The 19,064-nt window shown below is 40.0% G+C and overlaps 1 protein-coding gene across 3 annotated transcripts in view; it reads left to right on the top strand.

Annotated features, from left to right (window-relative positions):
- st8sia4 (ST8 alpha-N-acetyl-neuraminide alpha-2,8-sialyltransferase 4) overlaps positions 1-19,064 on the top strand; it is a 71,357-nt gene that overhangs the window by 29,638 nt on the left and 22,655 nt on the right. For all 3 annotated transcript variants that reach the window (XR_006314569.1, XR_006314568.1, XM_043709956.1), the window contains exon 4: positions 4,312-4,605. Coding sequence is in view for 1 of the 3 variants with exons in the window: in XM_043709956.1 (XP_043565891.1) it covers positions 4,312-4,605 (294 nt within the window). In the remaining 2 variants the exon portion in view is untranslated. The remainder of the gene's footprint in view (positions 1-4,311; positions 4,606-19,064) is intronic.

Below are 19,064 nucleotides of genomic sequence, written 5' to 3'. Positions count from 1 at the left end.
GGTGGAGGCTGGTACAATTACAACATTTAAGAGGCATTTGGATGGGTATATGAATAGGAAGGGTTTGGAGGGATATGGGCCGGGTGCTGGCAGGTGGGACTAGATTGGGTTAGAATATCTGGTCGGCATGTACAGGTAGGACCGAAGGGTCTGTTTCCATGCTGTACATCTCTATGACTCTATGACTCTATCTTGTCAAATGACTGATGAAACTACTCTTCATTCAGCTCACTGGATTTCGAGCATAGAATCCCTTATATCTAAGACCTTGTCCAATGAAGGAAAGTGTCCTATGTACTTTCTTGACTAAGTTATCCGTCTGCCTTGTGTCTTCAGGAACCCTGTTAGCTGTGGGGTCGCATTCTAAAGTCCTCTTCTTCTCCATTTCTGGGTACTCAACCACTTATTGTGTATTTTTTTCTTTTTTTTTTTTGGCCTCCCCAAGTACCATTATTTCATAATTATCTAGAATTTTATTGATCACTTTTCTGCTTATGTCACCATCCATTGATATTTTCCTGCAGATGACAGTTTTCTGAATCACTAATGACCAAGTGGTCAATTTCCATATCATTTGCAAACTTCTTAGTCATGCCCACTACATTTGAATTTAAATCATTGATACAAACAATGAACAGTTTGTAATCCAGTACCCTGTCCAAACCAACTAGGAACAACCTTCCAGTTGCAAACGTATTTGTCAACCATTACGCTGTGCTTTCTGCCATTGAACCAACTTGCCATTAGCCCTTGGATTCCATTAACTTCTAAACTTCTGACTAGCCTGTCATTTAAAAAAAAAAGTCAAAGAACTGCAGATGCTGGCAATCAGAAAAAAAATCAGATATTGCTGTGGAAACGCAATGGGTCTGGCAGCATCTGTGGAGAGAAAGCAGAATTAATAGTTCAGGTCCAGTGACCCTTCTTCAGAACTGATAATAGCTAGGAAAAGCATTTATCCTAGAAAAAGGGTGGGAGGAGGGGAAAGGAGTAAACAATAGGTGGAGATAGAGCCCAGAAACAGAGAGAGAGAGAGCAATAATTGGGCAGACAAAGGATTGAGTAAAGGTCAGCCTCAGAGAATGAATAGCTACTAATGGGAACCATTATTAACTAACAATGGGTTTTTTGTGGTAGCATCTCATGTGATGACAAGGCTTGGTGTGTGAGAGGATTGGGGTAAGGACATGGGAGAAAGTGTACAGGCCCTAAAATTACTGAACATGACGTTGAGTCCAGAAGCTGCAGGTTTCCCAAGCAGAAACTGAGGTGTTGTTCTTCCAGCCAGGGGTGAATTTTGCTGAGGCACTGTTACAAACCCAAGTCAAAGATAGTGGTGGAACATGGTGGTCTGTTGAAGTGGAAGGAAAACAGAAGCACAGGGTTATTTTTGCAGACAGAACATAGGTATCGTGCAAAGTGATCACCCAGTCTGCTCTTCATCTCCCCACTGTCGAGGAGATTACATTGTGAGCACTGAATACAGTAGACTGGATTGAATGATGTGTAGATAAATCAATGCTTCTCCTAGAAAGTGGGTCTGGGTCCTTAGATAGTCAGGAGGGAGCAAGTAAATGGATAGGTGTTTCAAGTTCTGCGATTGCAGGGGAAGGTGCCATGGAGGTGTGAGGAAGCATTGGCCATGGAGGAGGAGTGGACCAGGGTGTCCCGAAGGGAATGGTCCCTGCAAAAGCTGACTCAGGAGAGGAGGGGAATATGTCTGGTGTTGGCACCCTGCTGGACGTGGCAGAAATGCATCTAATGATCCTTTAGATGTGGATGCTGGTGGGATGGTAGGTGAGGACAATGGGGACCTTATCACTGCTGTGGGAGGAAAGAAAGGAGGTGCAGACTGAAGTGTGGGAGATGGGTTGGACTCTACTGAGGGCCCTGTCAACAACAGTGATGAGGAGTCCTCAATTGAGGAAGAAAGTGGACATTTTGAAGGCTCCTTTGTTGAAGTTGGCATTGTAAGAACAGATGCAACAGAGACAGTGGAACTGGGAAAATGGACTAGAATCATTACAGGAAGCAGGATGTGAGGATGTATGGTCCTGGTAACTCTGGGAGTCATGAGTTTGTAGTAAATATTGGTGGCCAGCCTATCCACAGAAATGAAAACAGAGATGTCAAGGAACGGAAGGGGTGAGTTAGAGATGGACAGGTGAAGGTCAGAGCAAGGTGGAAATTGGAAGTGAAATTGATTATTTTTTTTCCAATTCTGAATGAGAGAGAAGTAGCACTAATGATGTCATTGATGTTCCGGACAAAGAGTTGTGGGTGAGTGCTGGAGTAGGACTAGAACAAGGCATGTTCCACGTGCCCCCAAGGAGACAGGCAGAAGTGGAGCTCATGGCCACACCTTTGGGAAGAATGTGGGAGGAGTTAAAGGTGTAGTTGCTCAGGGTGAGGATGAGCTCAGCCAGGGGAGGAGGGTAGTGGTATTGGGGACAGTTCAGAAGTGGAGAGCCCTGAGATCATTCTGATGGGAGTGCACGTGTGAAGAAATTGCACACCCAGGGTGAAGAGGAGGCGACTGGAGCCCGCAAACTAAAAATTCTTAAACTGATGTAAAGCATCGAAAGAATCACAGGTGTAAGTGGGAAGGAACTGGACAAGGGGAGAAACAAGTCAAATCAAGGTAGGACGAGATGGGTTCTGAGGGGCAGGAAAAGGTAGAAACAAAGGATCTTCCCAGACAGTCCTGTTTGTGGATTTCGGGAAGGAGTTAGAAGTGAGCTGTGCAGATTTGAGGGCCTGTAAGCTTAGAGGCAGCAGAAGGGAGATCACAGGATGAAATGAAATTAGTGGCCGTTGTGGACACAATGGTCTGGTGTTCAATGGTGGGGTCATGGTCAAGCATGTCTAAAAGCTGGCACTCAGCCTTCACAATGCAGAGGTCAGTATGTCAGATTGTCACTTCGGACATTGTCAATAGCGCTCCTAACATCTACTTAGAATCCATCAAACATGCTATCCTTATCATCCATCCTTGTTACTTACTCAAAAATATTCAAAAGCTTTATTAGCTGATACTTACTTGTAACAAATCCATATTAACTGTCCTTGATTAATTTGCATCACTCTATTTGTCGTATCTCTCAAAATATTTCCAATAATTTTCCCATCACCTTTAGTTGGGTTGAATGGTCTGTAATTACTCATTTTATCACTCCCTTTCTTTTTGAAGAGAGTAGTTGTAGAACAAGATGAAGATTGACTGAGAACACATGTTTTAAATTGTAGAAATTCTAATTCAACTAGGTTGATCTTTTCAGTTTGCCCTTGCAAGAAACCTTAATGTAAAGGGAAAGTAACATTTATACTGTCTGAGAGGAGAGTAATTAATAGTTGGCAATTAGAGTCTAATTGATAGTGCATTCTCTTTGGCAGTATCTTCTATCTAGATGATGATAGACAGTTAACTGCCAAACTTTGTTAAATTTTAAACCAAGCAGGTTCATTCTGATTGGTCATGTCATTGCCTAAAAAAAAATTGGAAAATGGTTGTCACCTACATTGTTGAGATTAAACTTGTGCTGTGATTGCACATATTATTTCTGTCAACAAAGAATGTGGCCGTACATATTAATATATGCAGCTTCCATTATGCTACATATGTAGGCCATATATCCCCCAAACTGTTGAAGCATATCTCACAGCATATCCCTTTACTTGTTCATAGTGAGCAAAGTACTGACTGTGCCCAATCAATTTAAGCTTGCAAAACACAAGACACAGTGTCCACTATTAGATTTGATTCTACAACTGGACAACATTTATCAAATAATGCTAAGCGTGACTGGAGCTTATCTGGCGGGCCTTTCAATTCCACACACAGCTCAGTGTACATCATCATGAGCTGTTCCCATGAGGTCCTTGTTTCATTGATGTCTCCCCCAGCAGATGTTATGCAACACAGAGTTGAACTGGCCTGCAGCACATGCTTTGTTGAGAATACCAGTCAGCCACTTAAATTGTGCAGAAGCAGACAGCAGTGCACCAAGACTACTGGATCATGGGAGTACCTTGTGGCCATGCTGTAATCAGGGAATGTGAATTTTATCTGCTGCCCACCTCATTTCCAATGGAAATGGAGAGATTGCAGATTGCAGACCTTATGCTCAAAAATTGGTGCAAACAGATTTTTATTTGTGCCTTATTATAAGAACAAAAATCGTACTCACATTAAATAATACAGATTGTCTGAATAGTTTTTGATTATTTCCATAGGCTGTCGTTTATTTCTGAATCCTAATGCATACATTTATTAGAACAGAATCTAATGAACATTTTTTTTTATTTGTGCAGGTGTAATCTTGCACCCCTTGTGGAATACGCTAATGATGTTGGACTCAAATCTGATTTTGTCACTATGAATCCGTCAGTCGTGCAAAGAGCTTTTGGAAGTCTTCGGAATGAGACAGACCGAGAGAAATTTGTCAACAGACTGACAGTGTTGAATGACAGTGTTCTGTGGATCCCTGCGTTCATGGTCAAAGGTGGGGAAAAATACGTTGAATATGTAAATGAGCTGATTCTGAAGAACAGACTGAATATTCAGACAGCTTACCCATCCCTGCGGCTCATACATGCTGTCCGAGGGTAAGTGTATCTTCACTGCTCAGACGAGATTCGCTATGTGTGTTGGATTGTGAAATAGATAGAATTTTGGATCTCTGCTGGTCAGGGATGTGTGATATTTAGACCAGCAACATTAAACACTCAGCATGGTAATATGAGTGAACTGTTGTATGAACAATTAGCTTTCTGAAAAATATCAAACACTTTAATCCAAGCTGTTGGAAAAAGAAGCTGTTGAGATTAACGAGTAATCGGTTTTGCACGTATTTTCTGCATAACTTGACTTGTGCATGTAAACAATATATCACCTTGCAATTTAATCATAGTGCTTGAATCTGTAAGTGTCAGTGTGTAACCTTCCCAACACTAAATGAGATAAAGAATAGGTGACATGAAGAAAAATTTGATTGGAGCCTGGCGTTATTTTGAACAGTGCACAAAAATGAATCTTTTCTCAGTAGGATAGTGTGCAAAGGGCTTATGATTGATATCATCATTTAATTTTTCTGCAGTTACAATCTTTCCCAACCATAAATTCATCTATCAGCAATATTCCAAGGCAGTGCAAGTCAAAAGATTACTATTGAAAAGTTAATAGCCATTCACCCTTCTGTAATGCACTTTTGTCTGATGAGTGTCTGCCTTCATGGAAGTGAATGGTTTGCTCACGAATAAAGCTGTAAATAATCTTTACTGATGTTACAAATGCGTGCTATATAAGTAACAAATACCCTGCGTCCATGTTAAAGAATATGTTGTAAATTAAATCACTGCATAGTGGGGATGTTTAGCTTAAGGTGAAAATTGTTCATTGTATATCAGTCTGGTTTGAATCAGAGATTCCACTCCATTAATTTATTGGAAAATTGCAAGTGCATTCCAGCTAAATGGGAGGTTACCTCTTAGGAATCAACGGGAACATGTTGTTCTATTACTCAAATAAGTGGCTGATTTGAGTTTCATAGTCCTCATTAATCCTGGTAATCATTATGTTTTCCTGCTAGCTTTAAAATAAATGTTTAAAACTGTTCTTTTTTTGTTTCTTTGGTATAAAGAGGAAGTACATTGTTCCAAATTTCCCCAAATCCCTAAATATGATGATGGGAGATACCTACATGCTGACTGATTTTTCTTAGTGATCATTCATTATCATGTTTTATGCTTTAAAACTGCTGACCAGAAACAAGTTTCTTCATTCAATGCACAGTTTTCAATCCAATCCCTGGAGAGTAATGATGTTTGATGAGGGAAACCTCTGAACAAAACTTTCATTCCCAGACTACCTTTAAAACATCAAACAATATAATGTGACAATAGAGAATTCAGTATGTAGGCAACAATCTTCCATTTGCAGCCCTCAGGGACGTTGATTCAACTCAGTGGAATATGCTTTCCTCTTAACTACTCAGTTGTAAGGATACTGCTGAAGTTTATGAATGAACTGGGAGTTTAAAATGTTCATTGCTCAAATGTACATTAAATGTTGGACCAAAATAATATCATGAAGCACAAATATTTATACTATTTGATAAATTAGATAATATGTGATGAATGGTGCTTCATAATCCTATGTATGTTTCCAATAACATAGATGTAACCATGTTCAACATTCTTCAGTGAGTGTCCTATGAAGACAAATCTTATTTATCTAACTTTTTGGCGTTTTCAGATGATGCGATAGAGAGGGTTAATAAGAATAACGCAGTTGATACCATGTACACGGACTTGCAAAAGGCATTTGATAAAATGCCCCACAACAGTCTTGTTATCAAACTCAAAGCTGATGGAATAAAGAGGACAGTGGCAGCATAGATTCAAAATCGGACCTTTCAGTACTTGCAAATGGTTCAAAACTTCGAACTATGCTCATCTGTGCTATGATCTATGACAGTGATAGACTTCAAGACGTCACAGGAAGGTTGGTCGAAAGGTGGACATGTGACGGGTTTAATACAGAGAAATGAAACTTAATATATTTTGGTAGGAAGAACAAGAAGAGGCATTGTAAAATAAAGGGCACAATTCTAAAGATTGTGCAGGAGCAGAGGAATCTTGATGCTTATATGCACTAGTCATTGAAGGTGGTTGAAGGTAGCAATGTACGTTGAAAAATGATCATTGAGATATGTGGTATCGCAGGCATTATACACAGAGGCATAGACTATCAAAGAAAATAAACTATAGTGAACCTTTATAGACGATGAAAAAAAGAGTGTATTTTGTGTAATTCTGGGCACCACACTTCAGGAAGGTTTTCTTCCCTAAAAGAAACCAATGACTCTGCTAGCCTTCGTGACATAGGAACAAACAAATTAGGAGAAGTAGACAATTCAAACCCTCAGCCTGCAAGTGCAGAAGAGGTTTCTACCAGTGGGAGAGACTAAGACCCGAAGGCACAACCTCAGAGTGAAGGGATGACCCTTTAGAACTGAGATCGACCCTTTAGATTAGATTAGATTAGATTAGATTACAGTGTGGAAACAGGCCCTTCGGCCCAACAAGTCCACACCGCCCCGCCGAAGCGAAACCCACCCATCCCCCTACATTTACCCCTTACCTAACACTACGGGCAATTTAGCATGGCCAATTCACCCGGCCCTGCACATCTTTGGACTGTGGGAGGAAACCGGAGCACCCGGAGGAAACCCACGCAGACACGGGGAGAACGTGCAAACTCCACACAGTCAGTCGCCTGAGGCGGGAATTGAACCCGGGTCTCTGGCGCTGTGAGGCAGCAGTGCTAACCACTGTGTCACCGTGCCGCCCAACTGAGATGAGATGGAATTTCTTCAGTTTTTAGAAGGCTGTAGAGTCCAAATCATTGAGTATCCTTAAGACAGAGATAGATAAGGTACTTGATTAGTAGAAGGATCAAACATTATAGGGAGAAAGCAGGAAAATGGGCTTGAGAAGCATTTCAGCCATGATCAAATGGCGGAGCAGACTTGATAGGCCAAATGACCAAATTCTGCTCTTATGTCATATAGCCTTATGGTCACTTCCATTCAACAAGATCATGGTTGATCTGTTTCTGTTTTGAGTTCCCTGGGCTGACTCTTACCATATTTTGGCAAAGTGTCAATCTCTCTGAGATCTAGTGAGTTTTCTCTGGGGATCACCCCATGGCTGCCATTGTGGTGCCCCCATTATCCAATAGTAGTATGATTTGTTCATTCACTGTAGCTGAACTGATTCGTCCAATCTATGTATAAATTAAAATCACCCTTCATTATCAGTGCATTGTTCTCACGAGTTTTCATTATAACTTCCTGCATACCCAGTTGAATGCAATGTTTACTGTTAGACGGCCTGTAAACTATTCTTGTCAGGTGACTTCCTGCCTTTGTTATTTCTTATCTCTACCCAGACTGATTCTACAAGTTGATCTTAGAACTAAGATCATCTCTGTATTATATTAATGTTACCTTTAAATAACAAAGTTAACCTTTTTGCCTTTTCCCCATTTTTCTGTCTGGGAATATTACCTACCCTTGAAAATCCATGCTTCGGTCTTCGTCAATTTTCAGAAAGAAGAGATCAGCTGCAAAGAGCAAGCTCTGACATTCAGTAAAATTGGTTCTGACCTGTTTGTGTTCTGAATTCTAGATTTCCATTTTTTCATGATAACCGTTGATATCCTTGCCTAATATAAATCTATCTCTTTCTGCTTTACAAATATTTAATGATCTCTTTTCCATCCCTTTTCAGGCAGAGAGTTCTAAAGTCACACAATTCTCGGAGAGAAAATAATTCTCTTGAACTCTGTTCTAATAGGGCAATCTTTAATTTAGAAATGGTACCACCTGGTTCTGAACTCACACTCAAGAGGAAACATCCTTCCTACAGCCACCTTGTCAAGATCGTTCATGATCTTATTTATATCAATCAAATTACCTCTCACTTTTCTAAAGTCCAGTGATAAACAAGCCCAGCCAGACCAACCTATCCTCATAAGATAACATTGTCAGTCAAGGTCTCAATCTAGTCAACTTCCTTTGAACCATCTCCAATGCATTTACATTATTCCTTTAAAAAAAAAGACTCAAGTGCCAATATCTGTCTGGATCTCAGAACTCTGTAGTCATCCTTGGTGGAATTAGTACTAGGTTTTTTTTTAATCCATCCTGCCAAAGTGAACAATTTCACATTTCTCCACATTATATTCAATCTGGGAGACTTTTGAATACATAGTCAAATCTATCTATTTCAGCATGAAATATCCCCACATCCTGTTCGCAGCATACTTTCGTACATACTTGTGTGTCATCTGGAAATTTAGTGGGTTATAAAAAGTTGAGGCCCCAACACAGAGGCCCCATTCCAATACCCCACTCAACATTTCCTGACAATCAGAAAAAGACCCAGCTTTACAACTCTGTTTTCAGTCAGTTCTATTTGTTCTAGTATGTTGCCCCCTACAATTCCTGATGAAGTGCTCTTGCCCGAAACATTGATTCTCCTGCTCCTTGGATGCTGCCTGACTTGCTGTGCTTTTCCAGCACCCCAGTCTTGACTGTTACCCCCTATACCATAAACTTCTATTTTGTAAATGACCTTTTTTGTGGCACCATGTCAAATATTTTCTGGAAGTCCAAGTACATTAATAAGCAACCCTTTATCCATGAGAACATAGAGACAGAAGTGGTCCATTTAGCCCCTCAAGCCTGTTCTTCTATTCAATGAGATCATAGCTGATTTGTGGCCTAACTCCACTTACCTGCCATGGCCCCATTAATTAATATGTTTGCTTTGTAACATTTGTCCATCTCAGATTTAAAACTGACAACGGATCCAGCATTAACTGCTGTTTGTGGAAGAGAGGTCCAAACATCTACCATCCTTTGTCTCTCGAATTGCTTCCCGACATCTCTCCTGAATGGTCTGGCCCAGATTCTCAGACTATGTCCCCTATTTCTAGAATCCTCAACTAGTGGAAATGGTTTATCTTAATCAACCCTCTCATTTCCTGTTAATATCTTGAAATTTTCAATCAGATTGAAATCATTTCAATTCTAAATCCTAGCGAGCTGCACGTTTTTCCTACAGATAATTCCAATAACATGGTTAAACATGATTTTTCTTTCACAAAATCAAGGTAACGCTTCCTGATTACCTTGTGTTTTTTTTTAAACTTGCAGCTAAAACCTCTGTAATGATCAATTCTAACTTGTGATGATAAAACGCTACAAATGGTTCAGAATGTATTCTCTCCATGAGTCTCTCAAATTGAATAGGGTCAATGAACATGATGCATGTCAATACTCCAACACTCTGTTCCTCTACAGAGGAGAAAGACCAGTTCTGAAATGAGATTGACATTGCTATCAGCTGCATCCCTAACCCAGAATATCATCATCTACATTGGAACTGCAGTGCATGAGTGGGAATGGAATATAACTTAGACAGCATGGCGAAGAAAAATACACCACATGGGATAGAGACTGTTTTTGCTTTGATGATACAACAAGCTTTGTGTAATTACCAACCTGTTTCTCCAAGAGTTCCAGAGGGTAGAGTTCTTGGGAACACCACAAAATGCATGTTCCCCATTGACCAACTCATCATTGTGACATTGAAATATATCATTGTTCCTTCACTGTTACTGGCCCAAAATCCTGGAACTCCATTCCTAATGGCATTGTGAGTGAATGTACTGCAGTGGTTCAAGAGTGCAGCTCACCACCTTCTCAAGGGTAGCTCAGAATGGGGCAATAAATGCTGGCCCAACCAGCGATGCTCATATTCGATGAGTGAAAAAACATGACCGACTTGAACAAGCGAGACTTGAAACCTTTGACAGTCAATATCATTATTATTGCTGAATACCTCAACTGTTAAGCTTCCGGGAGTTACCATTGACCAGAAACTAAACTGGACCAGATATATAAATACTGTGGCTACAAGAGGCAAGGGATTCTGTGGCGAATAACTCACCTCCTGTCTCTCCAATGTGGCCACCATCTACGTGGCACCTACAGTCAGAAGTGTGATGAAGTACTCTCCATTGGCCTAGTTGAATGGTTTTCCAACAATACTCAAGAAACCAATTGGACAAAGTTGTCCACTTGCTTGACACCCTATCGACTACCTTTAACATTTATTTTTCAGCATAAGACCACAGTGAAAACAATCTTCAAGGTGCACTGCAGTAACTCACCAGGTCTCCTATGATAGCATCTTCCAAGTCTATGATCCCAGCACGTTTAAAGGTGCTGATGCATTGAATCACCACCCTGACAAGTTAACCTTCAAGTCACAGACCAAGCTGACTTGAACTATATCACTGTGCCTTCACTGTCACTGTGCCTTAGAATTCCTTACCTAATAGATTTGTGGGTGTCTAACTGAAAAAGATTGCTTTAAGTTAACAAAGCAGCTCACTGTATCAGGGCAATCAGAGATGGATAATAAATGTAGGCCGAGCCAGTAGTGCTCACATCCCATACATCAGTCACTACCTCTGTGCACCAGACTTAGTATATAACCCTTGAAGTTTTCTCATTTAAGTAGAAATGTCAGCCCCATTCCAATGTCAGCCATATTACTATCAGATTTAAAAAATCAATTCCTTGATTTGATTGAACACGTGTTTTCCGGCACTTACGAGCAAAGTGCGGAAGCAGAATGGAACAGGTTTCAAGCGCCAGCCAACATATACTTGGCAGGAGAAGAGGCTGAACTCATTCCCATCTTCACTGTCTTAGAAATGTACTTGCACCTCTTGATGGGTAAAGTCACTAGTTCTGGAGTACACTAATTCAGCATATTATTACTGTCAACTTATTATTAAACCAGTGACATCTGTGTTGGTTCAACCACTTTCATTCGATGAACTGACAGCCATATATCCTGAGACTTTACATGTAGTGAATTGACCACAGCATCAAAACCACCAGAGCATCCATACATCCACTATAAGGACACTGGGAAGCAGGTGTGGAGGTGGTGAATATTAGTATTGGAAATTGGGAAACAGTTGCTGATGGCCTTGATCTCCTATTAAAGGAGGAAAGAGAGGTAGAGACGTGAGGAGATTTAGGAAGGGAATTTCAGATTTTCAAGCCTGAGCTACTATCTGGTACCATTGGTTGTGAATGGGAATGCTTAAAAGGCCAGAATTAAAAGATTAAATACATCATAGGTCAGCCTTGCTGTTAGACTTGTATCCTATCTGCTACTGACTAGTAAGAACAGGTCCTCATTCTCATATGCGAATGTTAGCAGGCTTTATTGAACAAAACTGTTTGTAAGGGATGGTAAATGGGGACACTTCTGTTCTACAGACTTGGATCCCTGCTCCATGTGATCTAGGGACACTATGCCATAGTTCCTTATGGACATACTCAGTTATTATTAAAATAAATGTATAGTTAACTATTTATTCCACATTACCCGGGAGTCAACGGAAGTCATTGTGTATAGGGACAAGAGTGGAATGTGATTTGGTGTGAATTAGGAATTAGAAATAGAGTTTTGATGAATCTCAAGTTTGCAGAAGGTGCTTCTATTGTCAAACATGGTGTCTATGATGTTGGTCTCGTTTGTGCTGTGAAAACATTCTGAAACTTTATCCCTTGTCCTTCAACTATCACCTCTGGTTCTGAACTGCCCTCCCATCAGGAACATCCTTACTGCATCTAGCCCATCTATTCCAGTTAGAATTTTGTAGTTCTCCTTGAGATTCCCCATTCTTCTAAACTACTGAATACAATCCGAACTGATTCAGTCTCTCCTTGCACGTCAGTCCTGCCATCCTCGGAATCAATTTGGTAAACCTTTGCTATACTCCTCTTTCACAAAACCATCTTCCCTCACATCAGGAGGCTGTGGTCAGATAAGATGCTGGAGTGTTTTTTTTGATGTTGCACTGACTATACATATCAGCTGTTTTTCACAAGTGGAGTTGAGAGTGAATTCTGCTGCCAACAGCAGTACTAATTCAGACCACCAACAGAGGAAGCAGCTTCATCTGACACTACTGAGGATCTCCCCTGGGCATCTCCAGCTGACTTTGACAGCTTTCTTGATGCTTTCTGTTACTGTCACACCAGCCTTGAATTTGAATCTCCAGTTTGACGAGGAGGTTCTTACATCCATAGACTTGGCCTTTATTGAAATTATTGATACTGTGCTGGAGAATGCTGCTCGTGAGGGTAAGGAAGAGGCCAAATTAGGTGACGGCAAATGTTACTTATCGTTTCCCTCAAGCCCCAAATCCCCAATCCTCCACCTCCATAACCAGACATTCTGCACAATTAATGAGGAAGCAACTGACAACAAAGACAACATTTACAATTACAGGTGTTTTGACAGGAAGAATGTTAATTCCACTGCATTTCACTGAGGGAGATACAGCTGTCAATATTGTGAATGAATAGGATGTTGGCAAGAAGCAAATCACAATCACTGAGTGTATTTTGAAATGACTAGACTTGCACAAACAGTACAGTACTAAGATTTTCAGTCTGCTCATCTCAATTATTTATTTGATATTTTATTACCCCAATTAATGTTTCTCTGCTTATTCTTTTGTGCTGAGCTGTACTATCTCAGTAAAATTGCTTAATATCTGCTCATTGCACAGAATTGTTACAATGCAGAAGCAGATAATTTTGTTATGAGCTAGCTCTTCAAAGGAGCATCTCACTTACTGTCATTCTTTTGCCTTCTCTCTAAACTTTGTACACTGATCTTTTACAAATATCCGTGCACTTTTTCAAATACCTCAATTGAACTAGCCTCTACTACACTCTCAGACAGTCCATTCCAGACTCTAAACCTTCATGTGAAAACATCTTTCTTAATATGACTTCGACTAATTACTTTAAAACTGTGCCCCTCATTCTTGCTCATTTCGCATTTTCAATAATTCTTCATTTTTGTATTTTTCTTGAGTATTCTTCTCCTTAATTCTAAATTTATTGAGTTGACTGTATGAACTTTTAAAATTACAAACATAGTATATTTTCTCTTTCCCAACCTTTCTGTTCTGCTCTATTGAAGACTATAAATCATGCTGGCATGGGGTTCCACAAACAGCAGGCATTTTCTCCAGTACTCAGGCCTGACCATGGAGAATGGAAGTCATCACAACTGAACCTGATGGTGACTGCACTTCTGTGTTCACCAAGATTGCAGATTAATGGTTAGGACTGGGAAACTTGATCAGATTTTCTTCAGTTTTTCAGCCCAGCAGTGGTAAAAGTAATTGCATCAGACTCTTAACTACCACTTGACTGTGCTGTTGCTAATTCAACATGGAATAAAGATTGAATTGAGAACTTCTTGTTGTCTCTGACACTGCTGCAGCAAATAGCATGTTTAAGAACAGTATATTGAGCCTGATCTGCCTGTCAATTAGACCATGACCACTTTGTACTTCAATGCTAAATCCCTTGATATTTTAACTGAAGAAAAATACCTCCAGGGCAATGTATTGTGCATATTATTGCAGTTTTATTTGAAGCCAGTCAACTAAACAGCATAGTTCTGGTACCAATGTAATGCCATGTACTGTTGGGTATAATGCCATTTTTCATTTCAGCAACCCTAATATTTTGGTTTCTTAGGATTAACTCATTCACTGTTGGCTGACAGGCAATGTTTGCAATTCAGCTGACAGACCCAGAGGCACACAGAGAGCAGGCAAGCCACTGTGCTCCATGGCTGTTTGCAAGAATTGTTGTTACCTTAAATGTTGTTGGTACTTGAGTTTCTTGTCTTATTCACTTTATTTCTGGAGTTTTCCAATGTTGTTCTCCTAATTTCCATTTTCATGATTAAGCATGCAGTGGTTTAATTTAGTTAGGTGTGGTGGTGAGTGTGGAGGATGACTGCTGTCACACTCTCCAACTTTAGAAGACAAAGTAAAACAGATCTTCTGGGCTTTTTGTGTAAAGTTTACTGGATCATCAGTGCAACACATTTTGAAGTATTTGTACCTTGACCAGAAATAACTGAGGATTCTACATCTATCTCTTCAAACTTGGGACCAAACTTGGAGAACTTGAGGACTTCAGTGCCTGTTTTGGTGAAACAAGAGTTGAAGTTGTTACTGCTCTAAGATTTTCCTTCACAACTTCAAGTTGCCTTTGGTCTCATTCGTTCTGAACTTGTAGCTCCAAATGGTAGCTTCAAAGCTGAAAAAGATCTATGCCCCTCTCGAGCTGATTTTCTCTGGATTGTCTTCCATCTCTTTTGAAGCTTGTTATAATTGCTTTTCTCTCTGATCCTTAAATTCCAGCTCCATTTCCAGTTTAATTTTAGCTCTAGTTGGGCTAATATAATCTGTTCTGGTTCCAATTCAATTTAATCTGGACTGAAATCAAAATTCTTAACCAATATTCTTAGAAATTTCTGCCTCTTTGTCTTACTAGATATTTTATGTCCTAACAATTGCTTTTACATGCTGCATATCTGAGGATAATAACTTCTGCCAATTTAAAAACTCATGACATAAACTTTAAGACATTGAAATCATCATCTTAAGTTCTTGTTAGTATTCTTACAAACAAAGCTTGCAGTTACAACTTGTGGTTTGGGTTTCAACAGTTTGAATTATTACTTCTGACCATCTTTCAATTTCTTTGCAGTTCAAAATGTTGCTTTTCTCACAACAGATTAAATTCCACTTTTCATTAAAAATTGAGGTTTAGATCATATACAATGGATACAGTCTAATCACTATATGTTGGAGTGGTCTGTGAATTAAGAATTTGTAGTAACCCATGTCATCCCTTTCTTGTTTTCAAGTGTTTCAACTTAAAGTAACTATCAGCAAAACTTGAGTCTGAAAAAGGATGACTGGTTAGTTTGTTGCAAAACTGCTGCTGTAAGTTAGTCAAGTCATAATGATAAAGATATCAACAAGAATAAGGACACAAGGACTTAAAGATGATAAGCATAAAAGTTATGTGTGAAGATTATAAGACCAAAATGAACTATCATTGTAAGCCTTGGCAGGCTTGAAGATTCTTCTTCCAAAGTGAAGATATTGGAAAAAAAATGAAGATGGATTCAATAACTCTGATGGAGTCTTTAGTTGAATAGCTGGAAGTTGCTCTTACAAGTAGACTGAGTGGATCAGGTCCTGAGAGAGAGAGCAATTACTCCTTTGTTATGCTTTCATATACTGGTGCTTAGGTTTTTGATAATTTGGTTCAATGCGACAGTCATGTTGCCTTTTTCTGTCTCCCTGTTGAGAAGCAGTGATTGCTTCAAGATGTTCCTATCATAGTTCCTCAACAAAATGGCTTTTGGAGCCTGGGGTCTTCATCACAATCAAATTTTACTTTCAGGCCTGCTATGTTAATTTTAAATAAGCCATTGTTCCATCAGGCAAAAATGTCAATTGTGTTGTGGTCCTTTTCTGTTTCTTGTTCTCCCCAAAGATTTAAAGATTCACAACTTTATAAGGACCCATTTTCTTGACAACAAGAGTTAATCAAATTCTGAATGTCTGTCATTCAACATGATCCACCAGTCATTAGGACGTGTTTCCTCTTAATCTGGCATCTGTTGACCACACAAATCAGTAACGTGTATGAATTTCAGTATATAATGTGCCATGATGTCAAATATGTAGGCTGTGCATCCCAGTGACTGGCATGTCATACCAAGCAACTCATTCAATCAGCCGATTATAATAGGCAGAATGCTGGCCATATTCATCCAGTGCATGTTTGGAAAACACAAAATGTAATGTCTAACATTAGATGTGATTCTGCGATTGAACAGCACTCGCTGATCAATTGTATGTGTGCTAAGAATTGCACTAATAATCAGTTAAGATTATCCTTAGGGACAATAATTCTTGAGCACATTCTCCATCACAATACCCCAACTAATCAGAGTCAACTTGCCAATCAATCAGCATCCTTTTTCTGTGCAAAATAAGTTGTTGCTCCCTTTGAAATGTTGGATTCTTGCAATGTTGTTTGCAACACAAAAACATGTGCCTTCTTTCAGCAATCTCAAGTTTGTTACCAAGCCAGTTGTAATATCACAATTATTAATGCCATGTTGGAGAATGTTGCTAGTGAGAGTAAAGAAGAAGCTAAAGCAGATGAAGACAAAGGAACCAAGTCCTGTGCACCCATCTTCCACTCTACCTCCCTGCCAACCATTTCCATGCCTACAGATTGTAGTTCCATGCAATTTACGAGGAAGCACTGAGAATCTCACATATCTTAGTAAATACCAAATACCAAATACTTGATTAGAATGAAATCCTAGCAAATTGCTCAAGCATGGAAATCCCATCTATTGCCACACATTTAAATTTTTTTAATATGTGAGACATGAAAAACATCATATACAAAATAAAGGCAACAGATGAGATTGTAGCAAGTAAAGGGGAATTTTGCTCCTGAGATCTGTGAGAAAGGCCTTTGTTAGGTTCTGCTTGTACATAGAGGGCATCCAGATGAACAATGCTGTTTCCATGTTGGCAGATCCACTGTGGACAAGATCTTTTCTATACACCAGCCAAACAAGAAGGTTAGGGAATAGAGAGTACCCAGTTATCTTACGTTCATAGGTTATACTAAGGCATTCAATATCGTAAGCAGAGCAGGACTCTATAATAACATAAGGAAAATTGACTGCCCACTGCAAGGTTCTCAGTGTCATATGCTCCATTAATGACAAAGTGCACTGCACTATTCAGTTTGATGTCTGAATTTCCAGTAGTTTCATTGTGAGGAGTAGAGTGAAACAGGGCTGTATTCTCACTCGCGCACTCTGTTTGACATCATCTTCTTCAGGCTCCTGACCTTTTATCTTCCGTGCAGATGTGGAAAGATTCTTCATTACTTGCACATACCAGATCAGATGGACAGCTGTACAGTAAATCTGAAAACAAAGTCAAAAGCTAATTACCTCATGATCAGAGATCTCATCTACACTGATGATACTGTGATAGTCAACTCCCCCCGTCCCCCCCGTCCAGGATGGAGAGATAAATGGGAGGGGGGTGGGGCTGGAGAGAAGGTAGCTGAGAGGGCGATAGGTAGGTGAAGGTGGGGATAATGGTGATAGGTCGGAGAGGAGGGTGGAGCAGATAGGTGAGAAGGGAGATTGGCAGGTAGGCCAGGTCATGAAGACAGTGCTGAGCTGGCAGGTTGGAACTGAGGTAAGGTGGGGGGAGGGGAAATGGGGAAACTGGTGAAGTCCACGTTGATGCCCTGGGGTTGAAGTGGTCCAAGGCGGAAGATGAGGTGTTGTTCCTCCAGGCGTCGGAGGAAATATGCCTTAAGGCAGTGTATAAGACAGTTGCATATCCAAAGTCTTCCTGTATATTGAGATAGATGGAGCCAGATGACCAGTTAGTGTTCAAAACTCCACTTCAAGGATATGTGCAAAATTGACATTAAAGCCCTAAAGCTTGTAGTAATATTGATAAACATATCAGCAATGATTGAATAGTGGAGGAGACCCGATGGGCTGAGTGGCCTAATTCTGCTCCTATACCTCATCGTCTTATGTAACACTACTGGATCTTTAGTTGATGCCAGAGAAAATAGCTGACACCTCCTGTGGGCTCGCATGCACCACCACTGTGACCAGTGGCTACAATGGCTTGGCAATGGATACCACTATTGAAAGCAACAATAGTGACACCTGCCTGATACCTTCATATGTGACACTTGTGGCAGATCCTGCCTGTTGAAGGTTGGCCTCCTTAGCATCAGCGAAAATGCTCTATTAGAACTCACTGCATCTGAAATGAGTGGTTGCTGCATTGTCTCTCAAAGATGGAAGGATGCCATAACAACAGTTCATATTGATTTTGTTTCTTGCAATTCCCTATAAACGACAACGTTTGCCTATAAAGTGCATTATAAATCTACTAACCTGAGGCACTGTCTCGCAGTCCTGAAATCATGTGAGATCCAGTGACATTGCAAATTTTTCAAACCTGTTGGCCCATCTATTAATGCAAACAATATGACATATTGAAGAAAGTAAAATATTAACCAACCAAAAGAGTAAATGTAAACAATATCACATAGCTGTCTGCCTGCTGTACAGTTGGAAATTTAATGTTAGTGTCCATGATGCAAATGAAAAATTTGATCAGACTTGTAATTTTGAGTCCATTGATCAGAGCTTTTGAATATTGGTTTATAAATACAAGAATGACTTTAAAACATATTAGAGTTTAGAAGGTTGAGGGGAGATCTAATAGAAACTTACAAGATCATGCATGGCTTAGAAAGAGTGGATGCTGGGAAATTGTTTCCCTTAGGCGGGGAGACTAGGACCTGTGGGCACAGCCTTAAAATTAAAATTAGGGGGGGTCAATTTAGAACGGAAATGAGGAGACATTTCTCCAGCCAGAGAGAGGTGAGCCTGTGGAATTCATTGCCACAGAGTGCAGTGGAAGCTGGGACGTTGGGTGTCTGCAAGGCAGAGATTGACAAATTTTTGATCTCGCAAGGAATTAAGGGCTATGGGGAAAGTGTGGGTAAGTGAAATTG

The sequence above is a fragment of the Chiloscyllium plagiosum genome, chromosome 2 (genome assembly GCF_004010195.1).
Source record: "Chiloscyllium plagiosum isolate BGI_BamShark_2017 chromosome 2, ASM401019v2, whole genome shotgun sequence".
NCBI lineage: Eukaryota > Metazoa > Chordata > Chondrichthyes > Orectolobiformes > Hemiscylliidae > Chiloscyllium > Chiloscyllium plagiosum.
Note: the sequence above shows the minus strand (reverse complement) of the source record. Positions and strands in the feature narration are given on the sequence as shown.